Here is a 27,264-nt window from a genome sequence, read left to right on the forward strand (position 1 = left end):
ATTAAATAATCTGGAGTAAGAATCCAACATGAGTAATGGTAACTGTAAAACAGCAAAATTGTTGTAAAAACCCATCTGGATCACTAATGTCTTTAAGGAAAGAAATCTGTAATCCTTATCCAGTCAAGCCTTTTTGTGACTCCACACTGAAAGTTATTCCTGCACCTGAAATGCTGTGTTAAGCCACCCAGTTTTACTAAACTGCTACTGCTGAATAAATTAATTACATATTTGCCATTATTCACAAGAACCCTTAGGAGTCTCTGGTACATCACTGGCTTTTTGTTCATTTTTTTCATTGATAGCTTTCTGCAATCAAAATCCTCTTGTTTTTTTTAATGCTCTAATGGATGAGGGATCTCAACAAATAACACTTATCATCCTGTTTTGTACTTCTTAAACTAAGAGCAATTTTTATCCCTGTTTATTGTAAGTTTATCAAGGGAAATTGTGATATTCCCAATGCCCAGGGACCATGCTGTCCAGATATAGTGCATCACTGTGTACCAAGTTAGCTCCGGAGGCTTTTGAATTTTAATGATGTTGGAGATATTGTGTGTCCTTCAGCTTGTTAAACTGACATGGTTGCTCCATAAATCATAATACCTGTGTATCATAAAATCAATACAAAAATGCCAACTCAGCGTAAACCCTTAAGTATTTTTTCTCTTGCAAGGATCTAACAGTTTAAACTTCCAATCAAAACTGACTAGTTGGTTGAATTGGATCAGAAAATGTATTAATTTCTATTGTCAAAGAAACAAACATTCTCAGTCAAACTTCAAGAAAATATTGCATTTTGGTGTTTACTTTTGTGATCCAGCTATCCATGCTGCAATATTAGTTAAAACTTGTGCATTTTTGTCCTCAAGGAAAAAAATGGGGGAAGCGTTAAGAGTTAATAAATGTTTATCCATTGAAATATCTTGCGAATAATTGAAGATATTTGGAATGTTTGGTTTCTTTGTGACTTGAATGTGACGATCCCCAGAGTTGGTGAATAAAGCTAGATTTCACCCCTCCCTCGAAACATCTTCATGTTTAACCTCAATTTGTAGATGTGGTAAATGGCTAAATATTGGAGGTGACCACCAAAAATGGGATGGAAGTATCTTTGAATGTGTCTCTGCTCTTCAAGCTCAGTAACCACGTTGCCATTTATATTCCTGAATTTTATCAGGTTTATGACTGAAGCTGCTCGCCGTGAACGGGAACAAATGAGAAAAAGACATCAGGCCAAATTAACACCAGCTCTTTCCAGTCCTGTGGGAAGAGGAGGCACGCCTGCATCACCTCACCCTGGCAATGGGACCTCAGCTTTTCCAGGAACACCGCCAGTTACACCATCTTCTTCTGCCTGCAGTGGAACTCCAACTGGTAGGCTCAATTAATCAAGTAAATGTGAAGTAGCTTGACAACAAACAGCCTGGTTTTGATAATTTTGTAAAAAGCACATTACTACATTGTGTGCTACGTACATTTTAAATTGTGTTTATGCAGGATATTTTTTGTTAAGTAAGTGGGACTTAATGAAACATCAAATAGTGAAAACTCACCAGAATGCATATGCAGTGCAAGATAGATTTTTGATTCCATTAAATTCTAATTTGGCTGAATTCTGCCAGCAAAAGGATGCAAGACAGCCATAAATGATGGTAGATTTGTTTGACCCAAATAATTTGAGGTGGGTATCCCCTCCATGAGTGATAGCTAGGAATACTGGTAGAACTGTAGTGATTATGTGACATTTAAATTTAAAGTAATTCAATAGGAATAAAGTGGCTTTATTAGTTGAATAGAAAGCAGAGGAAATAATAACAATAACTTCCATTTTTAGATCTCCATTAACAAAAAAATTTCTGCATTTCTTTGGTAAAGATGAGAAAATGGAGATCAGGACAGAGAGACCAGAACCTTGAAAATCAAAAAAAAACACAATGCTGGAAATCTAAGATAAAAATTGAAAATGTTGAAAATACTCAGCAGGTTAGGCTATATCTGTGGGAAGAGCAACAGAATTAACATTTTGCATCGAAGACCCTTTGTCAGAACTGGGAAGGAGAGATCAACAAGCATATTTTCTCTCCTTCCCAGTTCTGACAAAGGATCTTTGACTTTCAATGCTCTATTGCTCTTCCCACCGATAAGACAAAAGCCCTGGGGAAAGATGGATTTTATGGAGGGTGTTAAAGGAGAAGGAGGTGAAAGGTTTTAGGGGAAAAAAATTAAGGATGGGAATGTAAGAATTTGACAACTAGTTGAATAACAGACTGAAGTTTGGACAAGTATTTTGGAGCTGGAACAGATCTGGAAATCAGAAAAATCCATAAATTTAAGATTAAGACTTACCAAAGAAACAGTGACAAAAATGAAATTATTAAATTCGGATGTTAGTTGTAGAATATTTAAAAATGGCAATAATGCAACAAGAATGTGTTTATACATATTAGGCTGGTCCTTGATTTGCATTGGTATAATTAATCTAATTAGAATTATGGAAGTTTTACCACATTGAGGTTTCTTGTTTTTGCTGAATGTATACAGATATAATAGCTATTTCCTCTTGTTAATCCACCATTGACTGAATGTTACAAAAAGAACTTGGCAGCTAATACATTGCCTGTATATGACAGATATTCCTATAGGATTCTTGGAGTTATAATGGTCATTGTAGCTTTATTTTTGTGTTGCATTTTTTGATGGAGATGAGAAAAATGGTTGGCATTTATATCATCTGCAGTATTCTAGTTTTTAAACTTACAAGTCATAAGCTTCAGGGAGAATCAATGCAAATTTAAGCTTTCTTCCTCTTCCATAGAATATACATTTGTGAATGTGCAGCTGGTTATTTGAAGAATGTAACATAAGCCCAAGATATTAACCATCCAAGTAAAGTGCAGTGCATTCAGATTCTCTGCATACTTGGTAGATCACGGTGTGCCTTCTTTGATTGATCACAACAGCTAAAGAATGAAAGTTAACATCTTGATAATCTGATTTTATATAATGTGATCATTTAAAGCAGACCATTTTTGATTCAGCACAAAGTTATGCTTAATGTTTGCATAGAGGGAGGTGTACTGTGTAGAGCTTGGGCTCTATAGTAGTCTAATAAGGTTGTAATCAGATCACCATGCCAAATGCTACAGCTTTAGTTGCTTGCACGCAAAGCCACACACAAGTTACTGTAGGTTTAGCATTTTCTGAACAGTGATGTTTCTGATGCAAATGTACGTGATCTTTAATTGAATACAGTTTTTAATGAACCAGTTTTGTTTTAGGAATTATACTGCATAAAATATTTTAGTTGAAAATATAGCATCAACATAACCTTATTAAAATGGCCATAATTATGATTGTATCTAGTTATTTTAAATCTCTGTTGGTTGAAAGAAGCCTTGTTTACATTCTCAATAGCTAGATTTTGCCAGGTAAATTCAAGCTGAAATATTTGGACTCCCAGTTTCATGTACAATTCATGGCATGTATCTTGTTGCACAGCTGTGCTGCACATTAGAGAAGGCAAATTAACATTTGAATGTCTTCTGAAGTGGATGCTAATTGCCGACTGTTAATTACTGTCATTAGATAGGCTGCTAAGAGGTGCAACAAAGCATCAGACTCATGATCTTGTTGTTTGAAAATGATCTCCATCCAATGAAAAACATGTCACTTACAGAAAATGTAAATGCAAAATTTGCTGATGCAGTTGAAATTTCACCATCAGTAGCTGCCTTCTGATGGAAGCATTCTTGACACTCTTTCAGTGTTTAGAGTCTGAAAATAATGAGTATCAATGTTCTATCATCAGAATATGCAAAGCTGAAACAGCTCCTACATATCTTTTAATTAAGGGAAATGTGAGCAGACATTTTGCACTGTTATGTGATGGAACATGATGATTCAGTTTCATATTTGGTTGGCGTTCAAAACAAGACTGTGCCAGGCTGCCAATAGGACCTTAATGACCATCTACATAAATTTAAGTTAGAAATGGGCTGTTTGTAACAATGTTTACAGACTATTATAATGCTAAACAGAGAGGTTCCATTGTTTCTCTATTTTCGATTGATTCTATTACATAAAGCAATTATTATGTTGGTAGTTTTTGTTTACATGTTGCTTCTGATTTATCAGATGATGTAACCTAAAGTAGATTGCCTCATAATTTGCTGATCACCTCACTGCAATTATTTTACAAAATTTCACGAGTTTGTGGTCTTCCAAGTGAAGAGTGAATATTATTTTGTATTCCTTGTACATTTTGCTCCTGACAAATTCCTCTTTTTCTGTCAAAAATGAAAATTTCTTCATTTTCTATTTGTTCATGTTCTTTTACTTTTTCCCACTTCCCTCTTTTTTTTGTGCACATCACCATGGACTTTGCACATGTGTGTGTGCGTGTGCTGCTTGTTGAATGTTTGTTCTTGCTTCAGTTGCTTGGTTAGTGTGCTGCTAGTTGAAATGATTCATGGCCCTGACAGATGTCTGGTACAGCTGGATGTGTCCTTGATCATCCCAAAAGTCTGGATGGCACTGTCATTCACCATTGCCCAAATTATCTCTGTATTGACTGTAGAACCCTCTGTGACAGAACTGTAATGGCTAATTACCCAGGATGCCTTTGGCAGTTCAAAACATAAGTGCGTTTGCAATAGGTTTTTGGAGAGTTGATATGAATGCCATTTATTTATTATGGTTTCAAAGAAGAGATGAAATGGACAAGAATCTTGTTTTAAGCAATTCATCTAAATATGGATCCATTAAAAAAATAACCTTTTCCATGTGTGTATTTTTTTTACTGAAACTTCAGGCAGTGAATTAGATGAAGAAGAAATTGAATGTGAAGATTCCGACAGTGATGAATCATGGACAACAGAAAGTGCTATTAGCTCTGAGACTATTCTAAGCTCAATGTCCTTGAATGGGGATGATGAGAAGCCATTTGCTTGCCCTGTACCTGGCTGTAAAAAGAGGTACAAGGTATGTATTGTGTCCAGCCAACAAGCTGTCCTTGAAGATGTCAATAAAAAAGCACTTAAACAAAAGGTGGTGCCTTTCTGTTTACGCTGCTCGACAACGAATGGTAGATAACAAGATCAATAATTTAATTTCTCAAAAGTTTACAAATTAATAAGCTTTTGCCTACAGTGTTGCTATGAATCATAAATGTAATAGAATGAGGTTTTGGAGAGGGAATAGAGGGTACAAAATCCCATTCTGACTGTTAGTGAAGATGATGAGTTCCCCAGAGGGCAGACAAACCATAGTGGGAACAGCTATTCACACAAAGAATACAGTAATTTGCCACATCCTGTCCAGGTCCTGTTTGAATGTCAGTCCTGTCTTAATTACCAGTATAACAAAGCTATTCAACGTTATTCTGGAAATCTTTCTGGCTCCATGTCTGATGCACGAGAGCCGTCCAGCTGAATTGCTCAAACATCATTATTGAAAGAGCAGGCAGACTTGGCAGATTAATAGTCTTTGGAATGCCTGGTACGATGGAAGGAACAACAAATAAAGGGTAATGGTTTTGACGGAAGCCTAAACCAGATCCTCAGTAGGGGAAAATGCAAGGCAAACTTGCTGTATTTGATGAGCTGCTAATATGTACTGGAACGGAGCTAAGTTTAATTAATTGCACAGAGTTTTTACATTAAACTAAAGTTTTAATTTTGCTCTTCCAGGGCAACTGGAATACAGTTGTTAAGCATGTAACTTTGTTAGAAATTAATTATGCTGCTATATTTCAAAAAGCTAACTTCCCCAATTTCAGTTTGAATTTTTGTCTTAACTGAATGTTGAATCAAATTTTGGCAAATTTGTTACCACTTTATGGATATAAATGTTTGAGGGAGATCCCCTGAAAAATTAAAGTGTTAACTTTAACTATTTTCCATGTTAATAACCTGTTCCTTGGATCACAGCTTCAGTTGTTTTTCTTCTTTGTTTAATGGGCAACTGTGGCTGACCTTCAAGTAGTGGCAGTTATTACTAAATACTGTAGCTTCACATTACTTTTCAGATTGTGCTGTTAATATTAGCTTGCATTTTGGTTTTATAACCATCAAATTGAAAATATTTCTGGCATTAAGAAAAGGTCTACATACCTATGATAACTATAGGAATGACATTAATGTACACAATTTGCTGCTAAACTAGATTTGTTTGTATTGTTTTCTAAAAGATCACTCAATATAGCAGCAACTTGTAATTTAATGTATAAAACAAATTTCCTCATGAGCTTCTACTTCTGAAAGAATGGAATACATCAATATCTTCCCTTAATTACTTTGTCAACAACCTGATTTTTTTAAACAAAATAAAGCAAAACTCATATCAAAGACTGCAAATGTTATTTGCATACATATTCTATAACCAAAATTAAAATACTTCATACTTTAATTTTTTAATTTCCCTCCCAAATTTTTTGGAGCTTCCACTGATAACAATTATCATTAACTTATTAAAATTGTAGAATGGTTGTATTACTATATATTTAATGCATATTTAGCTTTAGATGTGGATAAAGACTAACAATATAACCATTTGGAACTGAGATACTTTGTTTTAGAATGTGTAGCAGCCCTAGGGTTTTTTGGTGTATTGACCTCAGCTTCAGTATCATTGTTGTGAACATAATTCTGTTGAGATAAACAATATCAGTAGTGAATTATATCAATTCATCTCAAAATGTTTTGCTCATACTTAAAACTTAATTATAACAGAATCCTCTGCAAAGTCCACCTCCAATTATTTCCAGCTAGGTACCTCCTCTATACATTTTGCAGTCCCTTCATTCTGAAGGAATCATTTACTTTTTGCAACTTTTTAGCTGAATTAAAAAAATCTAATTTTTGTAATTCAAACTTCAGAAATCCATTATTGGACACTTAGGAATTTTTTAAAAAATATATGCTCCATTTGATTTCATTATTTTGTATTTTTGACAAGAGATATCTTGTCAATTTGATGTTACTAGATTTCGTTAATCTCTTGTCTGTTGATAAATATATACGTTGTGTGTGTGTGTGGGATGGGGGGGGGGGGGAAGCAAAACCACCACAATTTTTCATTAATTTGTTAATTGGAATACCTTTTTGACAGCAGAGAAACTTAATCCTTTCGTCTGGTTCCTGGACAATATAATTGTTAAAAGGTGCTTAGAATTCCAAGTATTTCGTGGCAATTGGAGGCAGAGCTTAGCCCACCCACAAGTGGAGTTAGATCTATTAGAAACCTGTATCGCAGAGTTGACAGGGTTACTGCTTGTTAAATATATTAAACACAAAACATACCTGGGGAGGAAATGGGTGAATGAGAATAAAATCTACTCAAGAAAAAAAAGAATGAAAATCAAAAGACAAAACTATTTATCAAGAAAACCATTGTAAAAATAGGTCAAATTTTAGAATAATTTTCCTTTTTAATAATGAGTCTAACACTTTCTTCCTGCAAACTTTGTTTTGCTGTTGGAAATGATTACTTCATTTTGTGATGGGAGGATTGATGGAGGATATTTAGAAATGGAAAATAAAGAATCACAAATATCAGTTTTGCATCCTTGATAATGCAGGTGTATAGGAAGATGCATTGTCTCTGGCTGATTATAACAACAGTATTAAAACTAATGCTAATTAACTTTGTTATACTAACAGATAAGTTTCAATTAGATTGATTTTGTGAAGTTTACTTATTGTGTTTTATAAATTGGAAGTACTTGTTGAGTTGGTTGTTTAGGAGTTCATGTTTTGTTATGGTAGAATTATTAGAGGAATTTTCTGATGTTTATATTTGGTAATGTTATCAAATTATATTTAGAGAGAAGTTTCAAATGCTAAAGCCTAAAATGTAGTCAAGAGTATAATTTTATGCAAACTTTGTTAATGAGACCCAAGCATTTGTACTGTGAAAAAGAGGTAACCAAATTTTAACTTCCTGCTGGTACTTTTAAATAATCTCTAGTTTAGTGTAAAGGGTGTTTATTAACTGTAAACTTTGGACATGGATTAAAAAAAAGTGGTGACGTTGATCAAATTCATCTTAAGTCTATGTGATTATGCAAACTATATTAGATGATGTTCACATATTGCAATATCCAAACAAATTTTTAGATAATTTTAACCATTCTTCACTTCTGTTAGAATGTTAATGGAATCAAGTACCATGCCAAGAATGGCCATCGTACTCAAACCCGTGTCCGGAAACCTTTCAAGTGCCGCTGTGGGAAAAGTTACAAGACTGCTCATGGGCTTCGTCACCACACCATCACCTTTCATCCACCAGTGTCAGTTGATATGCTTAGAAAGATGCAGTTGTGAGGCATTTTCCCCCGTACCTGACTGAACTGCTAATTGCAGACTCAGTGATCTGCTAACAGGGGTGAGTGAAGAGATTGAATTTTCCCTCAAAACTAATTGTTACAAATCTTGAAAAAATTGCTCTTTATTCTTTATTTTTAAATGAACTGTTTCTGTATGAAATAAACTTTTTTTAGTTAGAAAATTGTGTTCCCATAATGGCATCAAATGCTGCTAACAAATTAGATACAGTATTTTAAATATTAATTTTGAATTCCAGTGATAGTACTTGATTATTAGTGCTTCTAAAAGCACTTTTTTTTTCTTTATTAAGCTACAACATTCAATTTTAGGTCACAACTTAAAATTGAGGATACAATAATTTTATTTTTTTTTATTGTAAAATGTTTTTAAAAATGTTACCGGTTGTATACTAAGGTGCTGCTACACTTTAGACCGAGATGTTACAAACCTGGGGTCTAATTAAAGGCAAGCTGCATTCATCATTATCATTTGTAGAGTAGCAGTCTACTTTTGTGGGGAATCACACCCTAACCGACCTTTCTGTCATATACCACTAGATTGAATGTCATGCTGTGCCAGAATTGTTTTGGGGTGAGAAGTGGGGAAGCAATCCTCTTACCATATAATAAAAATTTCTCTGGATCAATTCTTGGGTACATTGACAGTTGTTACAAAGTTGTCCCTATACCAATAGTCCAAACTAATCTTCTTTATCTTGAAGAAGAAAAATATATATTTAAACAATTTCAATTTAAATTTGAAATGGGATTAAATGGAATCATTTAATGTTGGAATCTAAGGTTGGAAATTAGATTTACTTGATCTGGAATTCCAACACAAGAAGTCACATTAGTGGTTTTGTCATGAAAATAGGAAACAAATGACCACACTAGTGAGGTAGTTCATAAAGATGCGTAAAACTAAATGCATTGTTCCCAGGTTAAAAGATACTTAATTTCTTGAGACATATGTTGGCCTAAATCAGTGTGTGTGTTTAATTAAAGCAGCACGTGCACCATATGCTTCTACATAAGGTTTGCCTGTTTACAACTAAATAATGTACTGTTGCATTAAAAGAAATTCTGTTGTCAGCAAGTTAAGTCATGGCAATTTGGTTACTTATTGGATGCCTGCCTAAAATGTAATCTTGACCTCGTTCTGCTTTTATAATGCAGTATCAGCTCTTTGGAAGTTTTAAGAGATTTTTTTTCAAGATCAGCACAACATCGTGGGCCGAATGGCCTGTCCCATGCTGTACTGTTTTATGTTCTATGTTTCTATGGTTTAGAAAATATGAATATGCCATAATTTATTTTGGAGAATTAATCTTGACCTGGGCAATCTCTTTTCCTTTCTCTTTTCCTTCTTGTTTGAAGTAAAAGGACTGACTTACAGTTTCAGATTGGCAAAGCTGTACACCCAGTTCTCTTTAGTATAATGTGGTTTTACACATTATAATATTACATGTCAATGCCTAAAATTTGATCAATGGTAAGATTTCATTGGGGCATTTGAGAAGAGTCAAAACTGCTTCTTCAAGTTTGAAAACACTATGTATTAGTAAGTATTTTGCATGGAATAATCATTGGCTAAAGGTGAGACGATATCTGTTTACTGTTATCCCTCCCCCCCCCCCCCCTTCTTTCATGTTTTCCAAATGAGAAGAGTATAACCATTTAGATTCAGTACTTTTATGGATGCAATCAATGTGACTCTGTGTTAGTTAATAGAGACTATATTTATCTTCTGGCTTTCTTCCTATCCTGGGAAAGGAATTCACAACTGCTGTAAAGTGCTCTAAACAATGTTGCTGACATTTGTCAAAACTCACCCATAGGGGGTAGCAGAGGTCAAAAGACAGTCAAAAGCAGTTTTGAAGCAGCCTCTGAATGGATTTTGGCTTCAACAGCTTCTTTCACCTAAAGCAGAAAGCCAAACTTCATTACAATTCCCTGTTTTTTTCAATATAGATCAAGACAACAAGAATTGATGTATTCTCTTCAAAGTGCAAAGGTGCAACCTATGCTTGCTCTTTAATGAAGATGTGCAACAATTTATCATTTTTAATCAGAATGTGAAAGATATTTAAAAATTGAGGCCTCCTTTCATAAATATTAAATAGTGAGATCACTTTATTATGTAATAGCAATACTGACAGAATTTTCTAATTCCTCATCAATCACTGAGAAGTTCTTATTGCAAAGAACTTGTTTTGGATCTGTTATTCAAATCTATGCTAAAATTAATCTTTCTATCTCACAAAATATAGATCTTTAATAAAGGCTATTCAAAAATTGGGAAAAGATGCAGTCAGGTGAAACACTGTAGTTGAACAAAAAGCTTATTAATTCCATCAGCTTTAAAAATGTACATATCTTTGGCAGATATGTTTTGTATAATTTAGCCCTGTTAAAATCTCAACTTTAATCCTGGTCCCAGAATACAATTGTGTCCTCCAAAGAATAAAATGATTTGAAGTGGCCTGAATTACCTGAATATAGAAGTTTGCATATGATGTATTGAGCAACAGATGGCTGAAAACTACAGGACTCTCAAATTAAAGCTGCCAAAATCATTGTAAAATGTTGTCCAAATTGGCACTGGAGTTAATTCCCAAGTTAACTTATAAATAGCAAAGACTTGAAAATTTTCAAGGAATAAGATTTATGACATTTGTATCATTGTTATCATATTTGAATTAACCAGATATCTTGAGTATTGTTTTCTTGTTCTATTGAACTGCTTACTGGCTGCATTTAATCCCAGGCAATTATCCATTTTATTGATCTGGTCAAATAGAAAGCAATCAGAGGACCAACATTACATGAACAATATAAAAATTAAGATAAATAATTTTAATGAATTATTAAGGTTCAGAGTTGAAAACTCTTTTATTTCTCAGAAAGGTTCCTTTTTTTTAGTGCTGTGTACTTTGGTTTTGAAATGGATTTTAGATGGTCTTTGCCTCACTCACCCTTCTCACGTCATCTCTCTCTCTCACTCAATTGCCCTACCTTATTCACCTCACTCATTTTGTTCCTCCATGTGTTTTTATAGCATATGGGTGAATGACAATAAAGTATAACTTGAACATTTGCTTCACTTTGCTCATATAGTCACCTCACCACAAAATTGCTCTTTATAGCACAATATCTGTTTGAGTTTTTATGCCACTTTCCAGTGATTAAAAATAAGTTGATTTTTTGAGGGATGGAAGGGCTTGGATAATAAATCTTAAACGGTGTGCTCTTTAAAATAGTCATATTAAAATATATTCTTCTCAAGGATTAAAGAGTGACCTTTCTTGGGTTACATTTCAAATTACAATGGCAGCTTCCAGAATGATGACAATATGACAATATAAATTCACTGAAAGAATTGTTGGCTTTGTGGTTTTTCAAAAAATAATCACTTTCAAGCCACATTTAGAGACTCTCAGTAATTAATAGTAGACAAAATGTAGGAAATGCAAGATGGCTGTCTTATATTTATGCAATAGAAAGAGAAATTGCAGGCCTGCCAGCATCTGTCAAGAAATATAGTTAATGTTTTAGCTTGATGACCTTTCATCAGACTATTTAATTGAGCATTTTGAGTTTTAAAATGACTAAAATAATTGTGCTTGATGCTGAAACTGCCAAACTTTATTAGTTAAATGTGCTAATAAGTTTTAGTCCAGATTTGTTTCCATTGACTATTTGAATGCTCTTTGCCATTTTCAAAAGGTTTTTATTCACTTTGATGTTCCCCAGTTGTGATCAAGTAGAAATGGCAAAAATTTACAGAACCACTGAATACATATTTAGGCAAGAATATTAATCCAAGCTAGAGGTTTTGTATTATAGTTTTTATGTTGCTTGATGAGTAATTAGTGGTCTGAACTAATAATAGAAAGGAAGACCAAATGGCATTGTGACATTTTGAGAATTTGGTTTAAATCAGGAACATACTGGTATCTGGTAATGTGATGAAGCTCTTGGATTGTGAAATCTCCATCATCATAATGTCCTTTTGGCCTCTGTAGTTCCAGTCCCACACCAACATGGTTGACTTTTAACAGAAAAATGAAATGAAGAATCACTGTTATACCACTGCAAAGGAAAAATTTTTTGTCTAGCATTGTCAAAGCATCTTTGTGACACAAATATCACCAGTTCAGGAAAACAGCAGGGCAGAAATCCAGAGCAAATATGACTCGTCAATAAATGACAGCTTTACCAGCAATACCCACATTCCCAAGAATGAATAATTCTTAAAAATGCACTGAGATATTTAAAGATTAATTGAAATTGCACCTCTATTTCTGGAACATTTTTGCCTTTGTGGTGTATCTTAGCAATTATTTAAATCATTCCACTATCAAAGTAATACAATATACAACGGCAGTCTAATGCAAACTACAAATGTGCTAACATGAATATGCACAAGATTCTGCAGATGCTGAAATCGGAAGTAACACATACAAAATGCTGGAGGAACGCAGCAGACCAGGCAGCATCTATGGAGGGAAATAAACAGTCAACATTTCAGGTCGAGACCCTTCATCAGGACTGGAAAGGAAGAGGGCAGAAGCCAGAATAAAAAGATAGCGGGAGAGGGAGGACCACAAGCTGGCAGATGATAGGTGGGTCAAGGTGAGAGGGGGAAGCATCACCTGCCAGCTTGTGCTCCTCCCCCTCCCCCTACCTTTTTATTCTGGCTTCCACTTTCTTCCTTTCCAGTCCTGATGAACGGTCTTGATCCAAAACGTCAACTGTTTATTTCCTTCCATTGATGCTGCCTGACCTGCTGAGTTCCTCCAGCATTTTGTGTGTTGTTACAAGTGTGCTAAACTATGTTTGACTGTGAAATAAATTTTCTACTTCTTGCTTGGTTGTTAGTTAGTACTTACTGGAATGATTTCACAATTCATTTCATATTTCGACAGAGGAGACCATTTAAAACATCGAGTCCATGCCGGCTCTCAGAGCATTCCTATCAGTCCCATTCCCCCATTTATTTTCCTGCACCCTATTCTCCCTCACATTTCCATCAACTCCCCCAATTGTCTTGTCACCCACCTGCATTAAGGGATAATTTCTGATGCCAGTTAATCTACCTGCACATTTGTGGGATGTGGGAGGAAACTGGGGCACCTGGAGGTTATCATACATCAACAACAGGATCGAACTCGGGTTGCTGGAGTTGTATGGCGGCAACTCAGACTGCTACATCACTGTGCCACCCTGCATTGTCATGTAATTGGACACATCCATTTATGAATAGAGATGAATTATCTAGATTTAGTTTTGCACCTATAGCACTAAATCATATTATTTTCATTTAATATGATTAACTGTATAAATAAATTACATATTCCTGCATTTTCTATGTTCTGTCAGCTTAAGCATAATTTTGGGGGAGCTACATTAAACAGCCTTTGGTACCAATGACTTGGGTGGGCTGGGGGTGGCTCTGAATTTCCTTGAGTGTTTGGATCACTCCTGAAACTTTGCAAGAAGAGCTATTGAAACTCTGAAAGAATAACTTAAATACTGAAGCTACATTTCAGAGAAAAACATTACAGAAATTTGCCACGGAGGTACATGATTCCTATACAAGGTGATGAACTTCATTTCATTGTGTTAATTACCAACCAAGGAAACGTTACAACACTGCGGTTATTTACACCCAATCCTGCAGTATCTAAAGTTTTTTTACTGCTGCAGCACCTATCATGACACAGTTGACCCTGACATCCTGCTGAAACAGGAATAGCTTAAAAGCATGCTAAGCTGCAGCCACCACCAAGATGTGCTTAAAAAATCTAGAGCACGCTTCAAAGACATATCACAGTCGTATACCAGATATCAAAAGAAAGTGGATGTGGAGACAAATATACAAGGCATGGGATGTATAACATTCTATAATATATTATTGGATTACTCTTGCCCCATTTTAACAACTGATATTTGGACCAATAACAAAGGAGCTGCCTCCAGTCAAATATTGAGTTAAAATCGATACAAAAATTTGTCTCGTGACCCCTATTTCCTTCAATGCTAGAAAAGATTACATACTTCTCTATAAACAAATTAGTTATTAATTGTTTTTAATGACTTAGGCATTGGACACATTTGAAAAGTGATTATAGTGTCAATTTTCATTTTCTAGACAGCACTAAATGGGTCACTCCAAAAATAAGTAACCCCAATTCAAATGCATTCTGATCTTCATGCGCCAGAAAACAATCTTATAGTTGTAAAGCTATAAAATTGATGTGTTTAGTTCTTGATGACCATTTATTATCTATACCAGCATCATTTTGATTGCTTGTTAAAATACATTTAATTTCAATTGTGTATAGTTTTTGAATACCTTTTATTTTGTAGGTAATTTCCTTGTGTAGTTCGTGCATTTTATGTCGGAAATTTGGGTTAAGTTGAGTTCTATCAAATTAAGCTTTCATTTATACAAGCTATAAAGATTCTAAATGAAATTTGATTACAGAAATAGCCAGTTCCAATTTTGCTCTGGGTCCATAGCACAACACTGCCAGTTAGTACCAATTTGTGCCAAATTATGATCGATCCAACTCAGTAGCTGTAAGGATGGTTGGCAAAGAGAATTTTCGCTTGGCATCTGGCTCATGATGAACTTGACCTGACAATTGATGTTGACAAGGAGTGCCTAAAATGTTAAAACCATCCATTCCATACCTTAAAGAGCAAAATCAAATCTAATACATTAATCGGAAAGGTACTTCTTGAATTTTTTCCAAAGATTGTACTCTCTTGTTCATGCTTTCCAAATCTATTGAACTCAAAATTTTTTGTAACTATTCTAGTTCTATCAGGTGGAGACAATATAATAGTTGAAATATTTTTTCTTTCCCCATCTGAATATCATGTTTAAGTTTAAAAATTGTTTATGACTTGTGCTTTGGTTGATTTTATGTATGAATGTTTTGGTTTTCTTTGGACTCTCTGCTTAAGGTATATATTGCCCTTTCTTCATTTCCCTGTGACATATGAGGCCATGAAGAACAGCTGATTCAAAATATGTTGATTAAAAATTTCTTGTCACTGTTGCCAAAGCACAGATGAGGCTGGCAAATCTCATTGTGTAGGTGTCTACAGGAACAAACCAGTGATGTGCAATTATTAAAGATCATCAGTAACATTTGGGTGCCTTCCTAGAATTGGTGCATACAGTTAATTTGTTTTACTCCTTTGAACAAAACTTGGGAAATGCAATTCAGTTTTTCAAGGGCTAGAATTCCATAGTAGACTACTTTAAATATATAGTTAAATAGTCTGTATTGATGATATCATAAGTTTTTCAGAGCTCCTTGATATAAGGCAGCTGTTTTAATTGAAGCAAAGAGAATCCTTAAATTTGCTAGCTCTTTAGCCTACATTCATTTTAAGTTCCGTTTCTGAAATGTAATTACAAAGTAGTGTCAAGTAATGTTTTAAAAATAAGTAATACAAAGGACATTTTGTTATTAAATTGTTAAGGTGATATTTCTGTAAGATTTTGTTACTGCAGTGCATCAGGTTAAAAGATGCATGCTGGAATCTAATGCATATTTTTCTATTGACTGAAATATAGGAAACTATCCTGTTGAGTAAGTTATCCGTAGTACCTATTTAAATTACAGATATTGCAGATACTGCAATATCAGGCTTCTACTGCAATGGGCCAGATCATCTAATCCATTAACCATATGTTTCAGAACATCACTAACTGTCCTCCTGAGGTAATCCTGGAAAAACTCAGGAGATCAGGCAGCATCTATCAAAAAAGAAACAGTCAGCATTTTGGGTGACATTTCAGAAACCCTTTGTCAAAACTGAGAAAGAAAGAGATTCAATGTGGCCTCCTCTACATTGGAGAAACCAAATACAGATTGGATGATCACTTTGTGGAGCACCTGCACTCAGTCTGCAGGAATGCCCCTGAACTTCTGGTTGCCTGCCACTTTAATTCACCATCCCTCTCCCATTCTGATCTCCCTGGCTGTTGCCTCCTGCACTGTTACAACGAGACCTAATGAACCCAAAGTTCAAAGAACAACACCTCATCTTCCATCTGGGCACATTGCAGCCTTCTGGACTCGCTATCAAATTCTCCAACTTTAGATCATGTGCACTTTCTTCCTGTTTCTATAAGAACCATTTCTGCCTGCCAACTTTTTTTCTTTTCGCCTGCTTGGCATGTCCCAATATGTCAGAATCACTTGGCATGTCCCAATATGTCAGAATCACATTAGCAACAAATTACAGAGCCATAGCAGCTTAATGTGATCCCATCTGCCATATGACTTCAATCTATCAGAGAAATTCTCTTTGTTCTGCCCTTCTCCCTCCCCACCTTCACTGCTGCTGAGGCTATCTTGTTTCTCTCTTTTGCATGCCTGATGAAGGACTCCTCATCTGAAACATTAACTGTTTCTCTTTCCACAGATGCTGTCTGACCTGCTTAGTTTTTCCAGTATTATTCATTTTCTGTTTTATATAATGTTAGCTCAGTTTTTCTTATCCTACTCGTGTGAGCCTAGCTTGCTGGGCTAGTCCCACAACCTTACAATTAACAACACATTACATGAACCAAGAAGCTTAATGTGCTAGTAACTGCTAACATTAAGCCATCTCGCCCTATCACAGACATCCCCTTTGCTCTCTCCCTTCTCTCTCATTCCCAATTCTGATAAAGGATTGCAGATTCAAAACATTAACTGTTCTTTCAACAGATGCTCCCTGACCTGCTGAGTTTTTCCAGCATTTACTGTTTTTACTTCAGATTTCCAGTATCTGCAGTTTTGTTTTTTTCCTCCTCCTGGGACCTTTGGCTTCTCTCTCTGTCTCTTCTGGGTCTCAGATCTCTCTCTTGGCTACTTCTGGGGCCTGTGTTCTGTATACACCATCCCAAGCCTATCTGTTTCTGTAGAAGACCCCACAAACCAAACCAATCATGTCTTTGGAAATTGGAGTAATGAACTGTGAAATACCAGGTACTGATTGTTAAATCACAGAGTTTATGTGGTTCATGCTTTATAACTATGTTATTCATTACAGACTTCTTTAATTTAAAACTTAAGTTTTCTTCCAAAACTTGTATAGTGTGCTCCACCTTAAATATTCCATTGTAAATAAACTTGGAGCTACTGTTGCAGATCTATAGTCAATAGCAGATTTTCAGTTATATGTGATGGGCTTTTTTTCAATTAGATTAACAGATCAGCAAGTCGGGTATATTAGTTGAGTACCTGTGCAAGCTTCTTCAATGATGTCTATGATAATGCTGCTGAATAATTAAAACACAGAATATAGATAGAAACTCAATCAACTAAAAGGGTACGCCTCCAAGTCATGATTTATTTCCAGCTGTACTAAATATTTACTTATTACTCTCAAAAAGAGGCCATTCAACTCATTTCTGCTCTTAGCAGATCAATCCCATCAGTCCCACTCATACTTTTATTTTCCTATAGCCCTGCAACTTGTTCCTTCACACTTACCCATGAACTCCCCTTTTTAATTCTTTTGCCACTTACCTACACTAAAGGGTAATTTACAAATTAACATTCCAACACATCTTGGAGATGTGGTAGGAAACCAGAGCACTTGATGGAAACCCACATGGTCTCATGGAGAATGTGCAAAATCCATACAGACAACACACAAGGTCAGGATCAAACCTAGGTCCCTGGAGCTTTGAGGTAGCAGCTCTAACTGCTGTATCACCATGCCGCCTATATTCTATTTTACTATTTATGATATCATCTTCAATTCCACAGAAATATTAACACATTAAGTGAAAACTTTGGTGCATTGTCATTTCTATAACAGCTACATTGACCACTAAAATTACAATAATATTCAAGTGTGAATGTAATTCCCATGCATATCATAAGGACATTCTCAATGTTATCCCTACACCAATGATTAGTTTCTTTTTACACGTATAGACACATATTTGAAAAAAATAGACTATTAGATGGTTCTTACTAGATTTTATGTTGAAATATTAATTTTTGCAGAGTGTAGAATATAGATTAAATCTTGCTAAAGATAACTTTAGCATGGTTGTATTTGATAAACTGGCATCCAAAAGTGCTTTATTCCATAGCTTTTTGTTTTAGAGTTACCAAATTCAATCAATATGTGGTATCAGTTTGTAAATGACAAATGACAGATTAAAATAGCTGTTGCAAAACTGTTGTTTAAGATTTTAATATCTATTACTAAGTAGTAAGACAACTCAAATTATGCTAGAACCTGGGCATAAAATCACAATGACCAAACAGAAAGACTAGGTATGACCTGGAAGATCTATGGTACCAAGTCCATAAAAGCAGAGAGGAAACATTCAAGCAGAACTGATTTTCCTTCAGTTGCTCTTGCAATATGCCTTAACCAGCGAGTTTGTTTTGTGAAACACGTACTGAAGTAATATTTGAATTTTAAGAATATAGTTGGCATTCACATCCTGGTAATATAGCTCATTAATGCATAATTGGTTGATAATGTATTGAAACTTTCTATCATATCCTAGACCTGCTTCATTCAGAGTGAGTTCCCTTGAAATTTGTACAAATGCCAAACAAATATAGGATATTTTCTTGAAACAAGTGGAGGGAAAGGCAATGCACACCTTAGAAGTTATCATAAGCTCTGGGGAAAAGTTCCCTGTTTGTGTCCTTTAAGGTGCTGGAAAGAGGAATAGAACTTAAGAAATTATTCCAAAAACATGAGTAGAAATTTCATATAATTTGGTAATTGGTTTATTATTGTCACATGTACCAAGATACAGTGAAAAGCTTTTGTTTGCATGCCATCCAAGCAGATCATTCCATACATAAGTACATTGAGGCATTACAAAAGGAAAACGAAACAGAATGCAGAATATAGTGTTGTAGTTGTAGACAAATGAAATACAAATCTGATGCAGCTGTTGTATTTGTAAGGTTTACAGTGATCAATTTGTCTCTTGTATTGCAGTCAATAAATAGTTATTACATTCCTGCATGAAGTTAGAGTCATAAAGACATAGCATGGAATCAGGCCTTTTGGTCCATGAAGTTTGTGCCCATCATCAACAACACTAATCTTACATTAATCCCTTTTTTTATTCTCCCCACATTCTCATCAACTCTTCCCAGATTCTACAACTCACCTGCATGCTAGGGGCAATTTTCAGTGGCAATTTAATCTACCAACCTGCATGCCTTTGGGATGTGGCAGGAGATATCATCCTGGATTATGCATATAAATCCCAGGAGTGGGATTTGAATTCATAACCTTCTGATTCAAGTAAGAGTGCTATCACTGAACTTAGTCCGGCACTTAATGTATACGGCAGTCCAGATTTTCCTATGGAATCTCTTTTGAAGTATTTGAAATTTGGTTTCTGGTATTGAGAGGCAGTGACTCTACTAGCTCTGCCACTGTGCTACTCTTATGGATGTTTGCTGTTTGAAAGTACGTAATTGAGGTGACAACGTTGGTATCCTTTCAAATATTTCTTGAAGCAATTAATGAAAAATAATTAAGGGAGGAATTAATTACCAGGCCCATATTACGATTTCAAGATGCCTCAAAGCATATTACGGTAGTGAAGTGCTTTTCAGAAATCATATTTACTATTATGTTGGTAAATGGGACAGAAAAGTCCTTGAATAAATGATGTGATATTGACCTGATACTTTTCATTTTGACATGATACAGGCCGAGAGATGAATATTGGCCAGAATGTTGGGGTGAGTTTCCCACTGTTCAAACAGTCCCATGCAAATTTAAAAAGGTGTATTAGATTTAAAATTATATGGGAACAATGGCATCCCTAATAGTATTGCGCTCTCTCACTACCTCATGGAGATATCATCCAGAATTATACATATAAATCCATGGGGTGGCATTTGAATTCATAACCTTCTGATTCAAGTATGAGTGCTACGACTGAACCTAGTCCGGCACTTAATTTATACAGCACAGATTTTCCCATGGAATCTCTTTTTTGAACTGTTATGGTGAGGATGTGCTAGAAAGGAAGTTGTAGGTTCTTAGTAAGAGCTAAAGAAAGAACTTTTCACCTTTCATGTGTCCTCCACACCTCATCTCAAATACTATACAGCCAATACATTTCTTTTGAAATGTGTTGACTTGCTTCATTGGTGTAATCAGAATCCAACTAATGCATAACAAGATCTTTCAACAAGAATAAATGAACAGGAAATCCATTTCTGTTGATGTTGGTTCAGATAAGAGGAAAATGCCCTCATAATTTGTTATTTTTGATATAATTGTATATTGGACAAGGAGTGTATATTGGTTAACAGTGAATACTGTATGCATTTTTCTCAATTGTTCAATTAATTAACTTTAAAGAGAACTGAAGGATGTTTTCATGTTGTGTTGAAATCTCCACACTGACATTAATGGACATTTTCCCAAGTAATACCATTTAGCTTAAATTTCTGTCTGGAAGCACTTCTGTATCACATATTGCTCAAAGGTCCTTCAAGTGGGTTTTAATTTGTTCAAAAATACTTTCTTTAAGTTAGCTTTTCAATGATAGTCATTTATGTGAATCTTAGCGTTTTGGCATGCTGTCATTTTGATGGTTTCTTAGAAACATTTTTTACAGAGTTAACTTGTACATTATGTTACTGCACAATTGTCTTCCAGTATTGCACACATATCCTGCACCATATGTGTATGAAATGCTTAGTCTGTATGTAGATTTACATGCTTTTTCACTCCAGATACATAAGCTAAACATTAACTGCACTGAAATCGATAATGAAGAGGGGACAATGCAGTGCTTATGAAAATTGTGCTTACAAACCTAAAGCTGCATTTTTGTGTCTTTTGTTTTTAATTTTGTTACTTCTCTGTCAGTCAGTAAACCAGGCTGAACATTTCTATTTGGCTTAGATCTCTCCCATGAGCATTTTAGAAGAAGAAAATAGGGATATTGATTATCAACCTTCTTCAGCTTTTCTTTCTAGATTTACACAGGGTTGTATAATATTTTGAAATTTTAAACAGCATATCCATAATCAATCTAAACGTTGACATTTTAATACAGCTAGTTACTTCTGTCAAATGAAGCATTAAGTGTTTTTGATGCTAGGCAAGGAAAAATACAGGCTAATGTCCTGCTAAATTTCTATTACTGCACATCGATATTTCAAAAAAAAAATCAGGGAAGCATGCAGATATTTATATACCAGTGTTAGTGAGCTGTAATGTACCAAACAGAGTGTGTTTCACTTGTACAGTTAATTGTTCAGTATAGACCAAACTGAGTGAAATAACTTTGTATTGTTGCTGCTAAAAAAAAACTTTTGTTTGAATGCTGCTCTTACGTTGTGATACAATTTCTTTATTGTAACTTTATAAAACTTTTGGCAGAACTTTTTGGTCAAGCCTTATTACAGTGTTTTACCTGTATCAAGAACTTGCTTCAAACAAATTTATTTCCAAAAAATATACAATTCGTTAAAGAAATGTAATGTGTGGCCAAATGAGACCTAGAAACACAAAGCCTTAAAGGATGCTTCTGTTTAAACATATTGTACATGGTCTGTGTAATGTTTTTACATGTTTAATAAAATTCTTAAGAAATTCTGCAATTGTCACGTGTTTTAATTTTCCATTTGGACTTAATTATTGTACCAATTGTTTAGCCTTTGTAAAAGGCCCTATCTTCTGGTCAGGTAATGAGAATTTATTACCAATGGCGGAGTAAAAGAACATTAAATTTAAGCAACTATCAAGATTTTTCATTTATCAAATCTCTGGTAAATATTTAACTTTGCTTGACAGTACTTTTCAGAATGAAATGTTTATATGTTAAAATCTTATTTGATTTTAAATCGTGTCCTTCCAGCCTAATGTCCTGTCAAAAAATGTCTAGTGGAACTAGTGTGCCCCACATTTCTCCTCAGGCTAGCCAAGATGGGAACATTCTAAGTAGAAAACTGAGCCAGAAGTTATTTCTTCCCAATAACATACTGTATCGGTTGACACTTTTAGGTATATGGGGCTAGCAGTTTGGATGCATGGAATGATCTGTGACCCTGAATGGTGAGTCTCTTGGCACAACTGAAATTAGGGTATACCCCTCACTACGATTGAGCAGGTAAATACAGACAGTTTGACAGCAAAGTAGAATTGAAGGTTGAGTTAGTGCAGTGCCATCAGGTTAGTGAGGAGATTGGAAAAGGAGCAGGAATGGGCAGCAGCAGCCTCCTTTTTTTTTGAATGTGGGGCTCTTCCCACCAGATTCAAATAAGTATATTTGAAAATCCCATCCATTGAATGCAGCTGGTTGGGTCACATGGAGATGTGGGTTTCCTGATTTGTAGCTGGAACTAGATGCCTCAGGACAAACTAATTATGCAGTGAGAACTTTGACCCTTTGAACAGTAAAGAGCCTGGCTTGAACATTGTTTGCTTTTTCTATTGGCTTTATCAGAATTTCTGGTAATCAACATCTGCTTTCTGCCTGCTGTACTAGTGACTGTTCAGTGCCCCAAAAAATGGACATTGAAAGAAAATTTTCACAATGCATTCAAGAAATAAAAACATTCAGTATCAATGTTTAAAAGCTTTTTTTGTTAGATACACATTTTTCCATATTTATAACGTGAATGTTAACATACCCCTCCAGTTGTATATTATTCTTCACACAGGCAGAATATAGTATTTAAAGGCACTATCCCTATCCAAGCATAAAATTTTCCAATTATTTAGATTTGCATCGCTCAGCACATTGAATATTGTCAGCCAAGCAGATGCCAATCATCTTTTACATGGTAACCATCTAAACTGTACCCATTCTGTATCTTTTAATTTTTATTCAATTGCATCATAAGTGATTCAAATGGGCTACCAGTGGTACAAATTTTATTTTAGTCAGTTTACTAAAATATTGGTCAATGCTGAACTTAAATCTATAGCCATGAAAACTAAAATATGTGGATATCATCAATGCATTGAGCATAAGCAGACCTCCTACACTCTGATCCTGGGGGGGTGGGGGGGGGGTTGGTGGAGGAGGAGGAATCGAGCTTTCACAAAAAATGCACTAGCTTATCCCATTTATATATAGTTTCTGACGGCTGTGTGACTCCATTAAATGATGATGCTTAGGTGACGACCAGCAGTCCGACATTGGTATTTTAGGTTTGTTTGCAATGTCGCACTAATGCAGCTGCATAAGGTGACCATTAGTAGAGCTTGTATGTGAATGAGATAATTTGTTATCCTGCTGCTGTGGGCAGCTTACTGGCTTAACCCTTTGGCCTTGCTGTCTTAAGTGATGCTTTAAGCATAATCTATCTATTTTGTTGCTTTTTCTTTTTGTTCTTTCTGCCAATTAAGCACTTGGGAATTTTATTTTCCATGAAAATTATAATGTACTAAAGGCAGTGACCAACACTGAAATCGTCTTTGTGTTCTTGATTACTTAGTGGATAAATTTACTTTGACTTTTGCAGGTATATTAACATGTTAAGCATGGTAATATAAGTATTAACTTTTAGAGCTTATAATCATGCAAAACACCAAAACTGGATATCACAGTGAGATGAAAATTGCTGTGTTATTCCATGTAGGCTTGATAAACAATTCCTAACACTGGCTCCTGTCCGGTTCTACCAATAGGGGGCTCAGGGGGCTCAGGATGTTGAATTTTTGTTATACTGATGAATATTAATTCTCCAAATATACATATATATACCAGACAAGGATTGTTCCAGATATTTCTCCAAACAAAAATATTTTGCAAAAACAAATATGAATTTAGAAAGGAAATGAGTCTCAATGATACCTCTAATCTCCACAATTATTCTACATTTGCCCTATTTCTTATTCTGTTGTGAATGATCAGGTGATAAAAATCTTACATGATATAGTGTTTAAATTATTATTATTTATTTATTATTCCCACTTATGAAGCTATTTTTGCTGGTAATTAAGCCAGTCTGCATTTCTTGTCGTCTTGACATAATCAATAAATAGACAATTTATAGAAACTGCTTTCTATAGGATGCTGTAGGAATCCTAAATTACATTATTTTTACATCCAACAAAATTTATAGTAAGCATTTCATGTTTTCCACTTTTTCAATATATTTCATATTAAACCAAGCAAGTTTTGGAGCACAAGAGTTGATAATGAGTTTATGGAAAATGTATTTCCCTAAAGGGCATTAGTGAAAATAATTACTACACAAGATAAAAACTGAAATTAATGCAGAAGTGTTGAAAATCAATCCGATGCTTAGCATTTGAATGATGGGCAAATGCATGTTCTGTTAAGTTCCCTTCATCAAATCTTTCTCTTCTGACTGGAAAAATCTATAACACCACCTCTTTTCATTTCTGATTTCAAGCATTGGTTTTCTCTTTTTGTCTTTTTAGAAACGTTTGTATACATTAAAATTCTGTGACTTTCCAAGCTGATGACAAATCTGCATTTTATGTAATCTAGATTTTTCAATATTTTCATTGAAGTAAAATTCTACAAATATGTTCTTAAGTCAGATTATAAAAGCATTAATGTATACCATGTGACAAATTTACGTTTTGCCTCAAGAGTCTCCATTGACTCCATTGAGAAAATCAAAGCTGAGTTACTAATCACAATTGACTAACATGTAAAAGCAGCAATCAAAACCAGTAACCATTTAAAAGGAAAACAGTGGCTGTGAAATTCAGTTCAGTTATGTCTGGCATTTGGATGTTCTGGGTGTTGATTTGCTTGCATTTTCTGCACAATGCAAGTGTGTGCATTGATTCTGTGACTTGTGCCATTTGTTGTATTGAGAAGGGCCATTTGTGTGAAGATTGCTATTGATTCTATATCAGTACCACCCAACTGAAATGGCCCAGTAAGCCCCTTGGTTATCTATTAACCACCATTTTAAAACTGTGTGGGAATGAAACTGGACAGACTGCCTGCATAGACCTAGACCAAATTTGGACAAAGCAAAGGTACTCTCAAACTGGCGACTGAGGATTAAATTGAGAGAACTGTCCCACAGGCTACTGACATGGTTACTCTCATAGTATTGCACTTCGTAGACAAACTCATGGGCCAACACAACCCTCACTCTACCATTACAATCAAGCCAGATGATCAACCCTGGCTCACCGAGGAGTGGAAAATTACTCAGACGTGACTTGTCCACAAAAATCAGACAAATTCAATTGGGCTGATTACCATCCTATCAGTCCACTCTCAGTCATCAGCAGAGTGATGAAAGGTGCCATCAATAAGGCTATAAAGCAGGATTTATTCTCCAATACACTGGCTGTATTTTGCCCAGACTACACAGGTCCAGACCTTGTAACAGCTTTAGTCCAAATAACTGAATTACAGAGGTAAGATGAGAGTGACTATCATTGTCATCTTAAATTACATTATTTTTACATCCAACAAAATTTATAGTAAGCATTTCATGTTTGACCGAACCCTGACAAAACTGAAGTCAGCAGGCGTCAAAGTTTAAACACTCTAATTTTCAGATCTTACCTTGCACGTGGGAAGATGATGCCGCTTGTTGTTGGTCAATCATCCCAGCACTAGGAATATTAGTGCAGGGACTCTTAAAGGCAATATCCTAAGTATAACCACCTTGAACTACTTCATCAATGACTTTCCTTCCATCCGAAAGTCAGAAGTGGGGTGTTTGCTCATGATTGCATGACATGCAATTTCATTTGCAATTTCTGAGTAAATGAAGCAGTCTATGCTGCATGTAGCAAGACCTGGACAACAATAAGACAAGGACTGTTAAATGCCAAATAACATTCACTCCACACAAACTCCACACAATGATCACCTCCAACAAGAGAGTTCATGACATTACCATTTCTGAGTCCCCCACTGTCAATAACTTGTTGCTCACCGCTGACCAGATAGTCAGCTGACCAACCACATGAGGACTGTGGTTACAAGAGCAAGCCAGAGGCTGGGTATCCCTGAAGCAAGTGACTTGCCTCTTGACACCCCAAATCCTTGCCTCTATCTATAAGGCACAAGTCAGGAGTGTGATGAAATATTGTTCACTTCCCTACAATGAATGCCACTCCAGTTGATTGCTTCAGTCATCAGTATAGAAAATAAAAGTAACCTTCTGGAAATGGCTGTAAGTTGGGAACTGGAAGGGAGGGAAGAACCCTGGAGCTCTTGAAAATTACAAACACCAGGTAGATGGTACTGAGCAAATTGTTAGAACTGTGGGCTGACAAGTCTCCAGATCCTGATGGACTCCACCCTATGATCTTAAATGAAATGGCTAGTGAGATAGTTGATGTCTGTTTTAATTTTTCATAGCTCCTTAGGTTTGGCAAAGGTTCCAATATATCAGAAAATAGTAAATGTATCTTCTTTATTCAAAAAGAGAGGGAGCTAGAAGGCAGAAAAGTACAGGTCTGTTAGCTTAACATCTGTCATAGGTAAAATGTTAGTAGCTGTTATTAAAGACATTATAGCAGGGCACTGAGAAACATTCAAGATAATCAAGCAAATTCTACATGGCTTTGCGAAAGAAAAGTAATATTTGACCAATTTATTGGAGTTCTTTGAAGAAGCAACATGAACTGTGGATGAAGGAGTCCCAGTGGTTGTATTGAACTTTGATTTCCAAAAGTCATTTGATAAGGTGTGGCATCAAAGGTCATTGCAGAAAATAAAAGTTCAAAGTGTAGTAACATTTGGCATGGAAAGAAGGTTCGTTAGCTTGCTGGAAATAAAGTAACATACATGAATCTTTTTCTGAAAGGCAAGATGTAATGAGTGGCATGTCACAGTGATTGATGCTGGGGCCTCAGCTCATTGTAATTTATATAAATGACTTGGATGAAAGCACCACAGGTATGATTGTTAAATTTGCTGATGAGCCATAGAATCACCAGGTCCATACCAAACACCCCATTTA

The 27,264-nt window shown here is 35.3% G+C and overlaps 1 protein-coding gene across 1 annotated transcript in view; it reads left to right on the forward strand.

Moving 5' to 3' along the window:
• The window catches only part of LOC127572227 (juxtaposed with another zinc finger protein 1-like), a 117,956-nt gene extending 108,959 nt beyond the window's left edge, over nucleotides 1-8,997 (forward strand). The window contains exons 3-5 of the mRNA XM_052019183.1: nucleotides 1,181-1,377; nucleotides 4,814-4,983; nucleotides 8,148-8,997. Coding sequence (XP_051875143.1) covers nucleotides 1,181-1,377; nucleotides 4,814-4,983; nucleotides 8,148-8,324 — 544 coding nt within the window. The 3' untranslated portion in view covers nucleotides 8,325-8,997. The remainder of the gene's footprint in view (nucleotides 1-1,180; nucleotides 1,378-4,813; nucleotides 4,984-8,147) is intronic.
• Nucleotides 8,998-27,264: the final 18,267 nt, after the last annotated feature.

Source organism: Pristis pectinata, chromosome 1 (genome assembly GCF_009764475.1).
Source record: "Pristis pectinata isolate sPriPec2 chromosome 1, sPriPec2.1.pri, whole genome shotgun sequence".
Lineage (NCBI taxonomy): Eukaryota > Metazoa > Chordata > Chondrichthyes > Rhinopristiformes > Pristidae > Pristis > Pristis pectinata.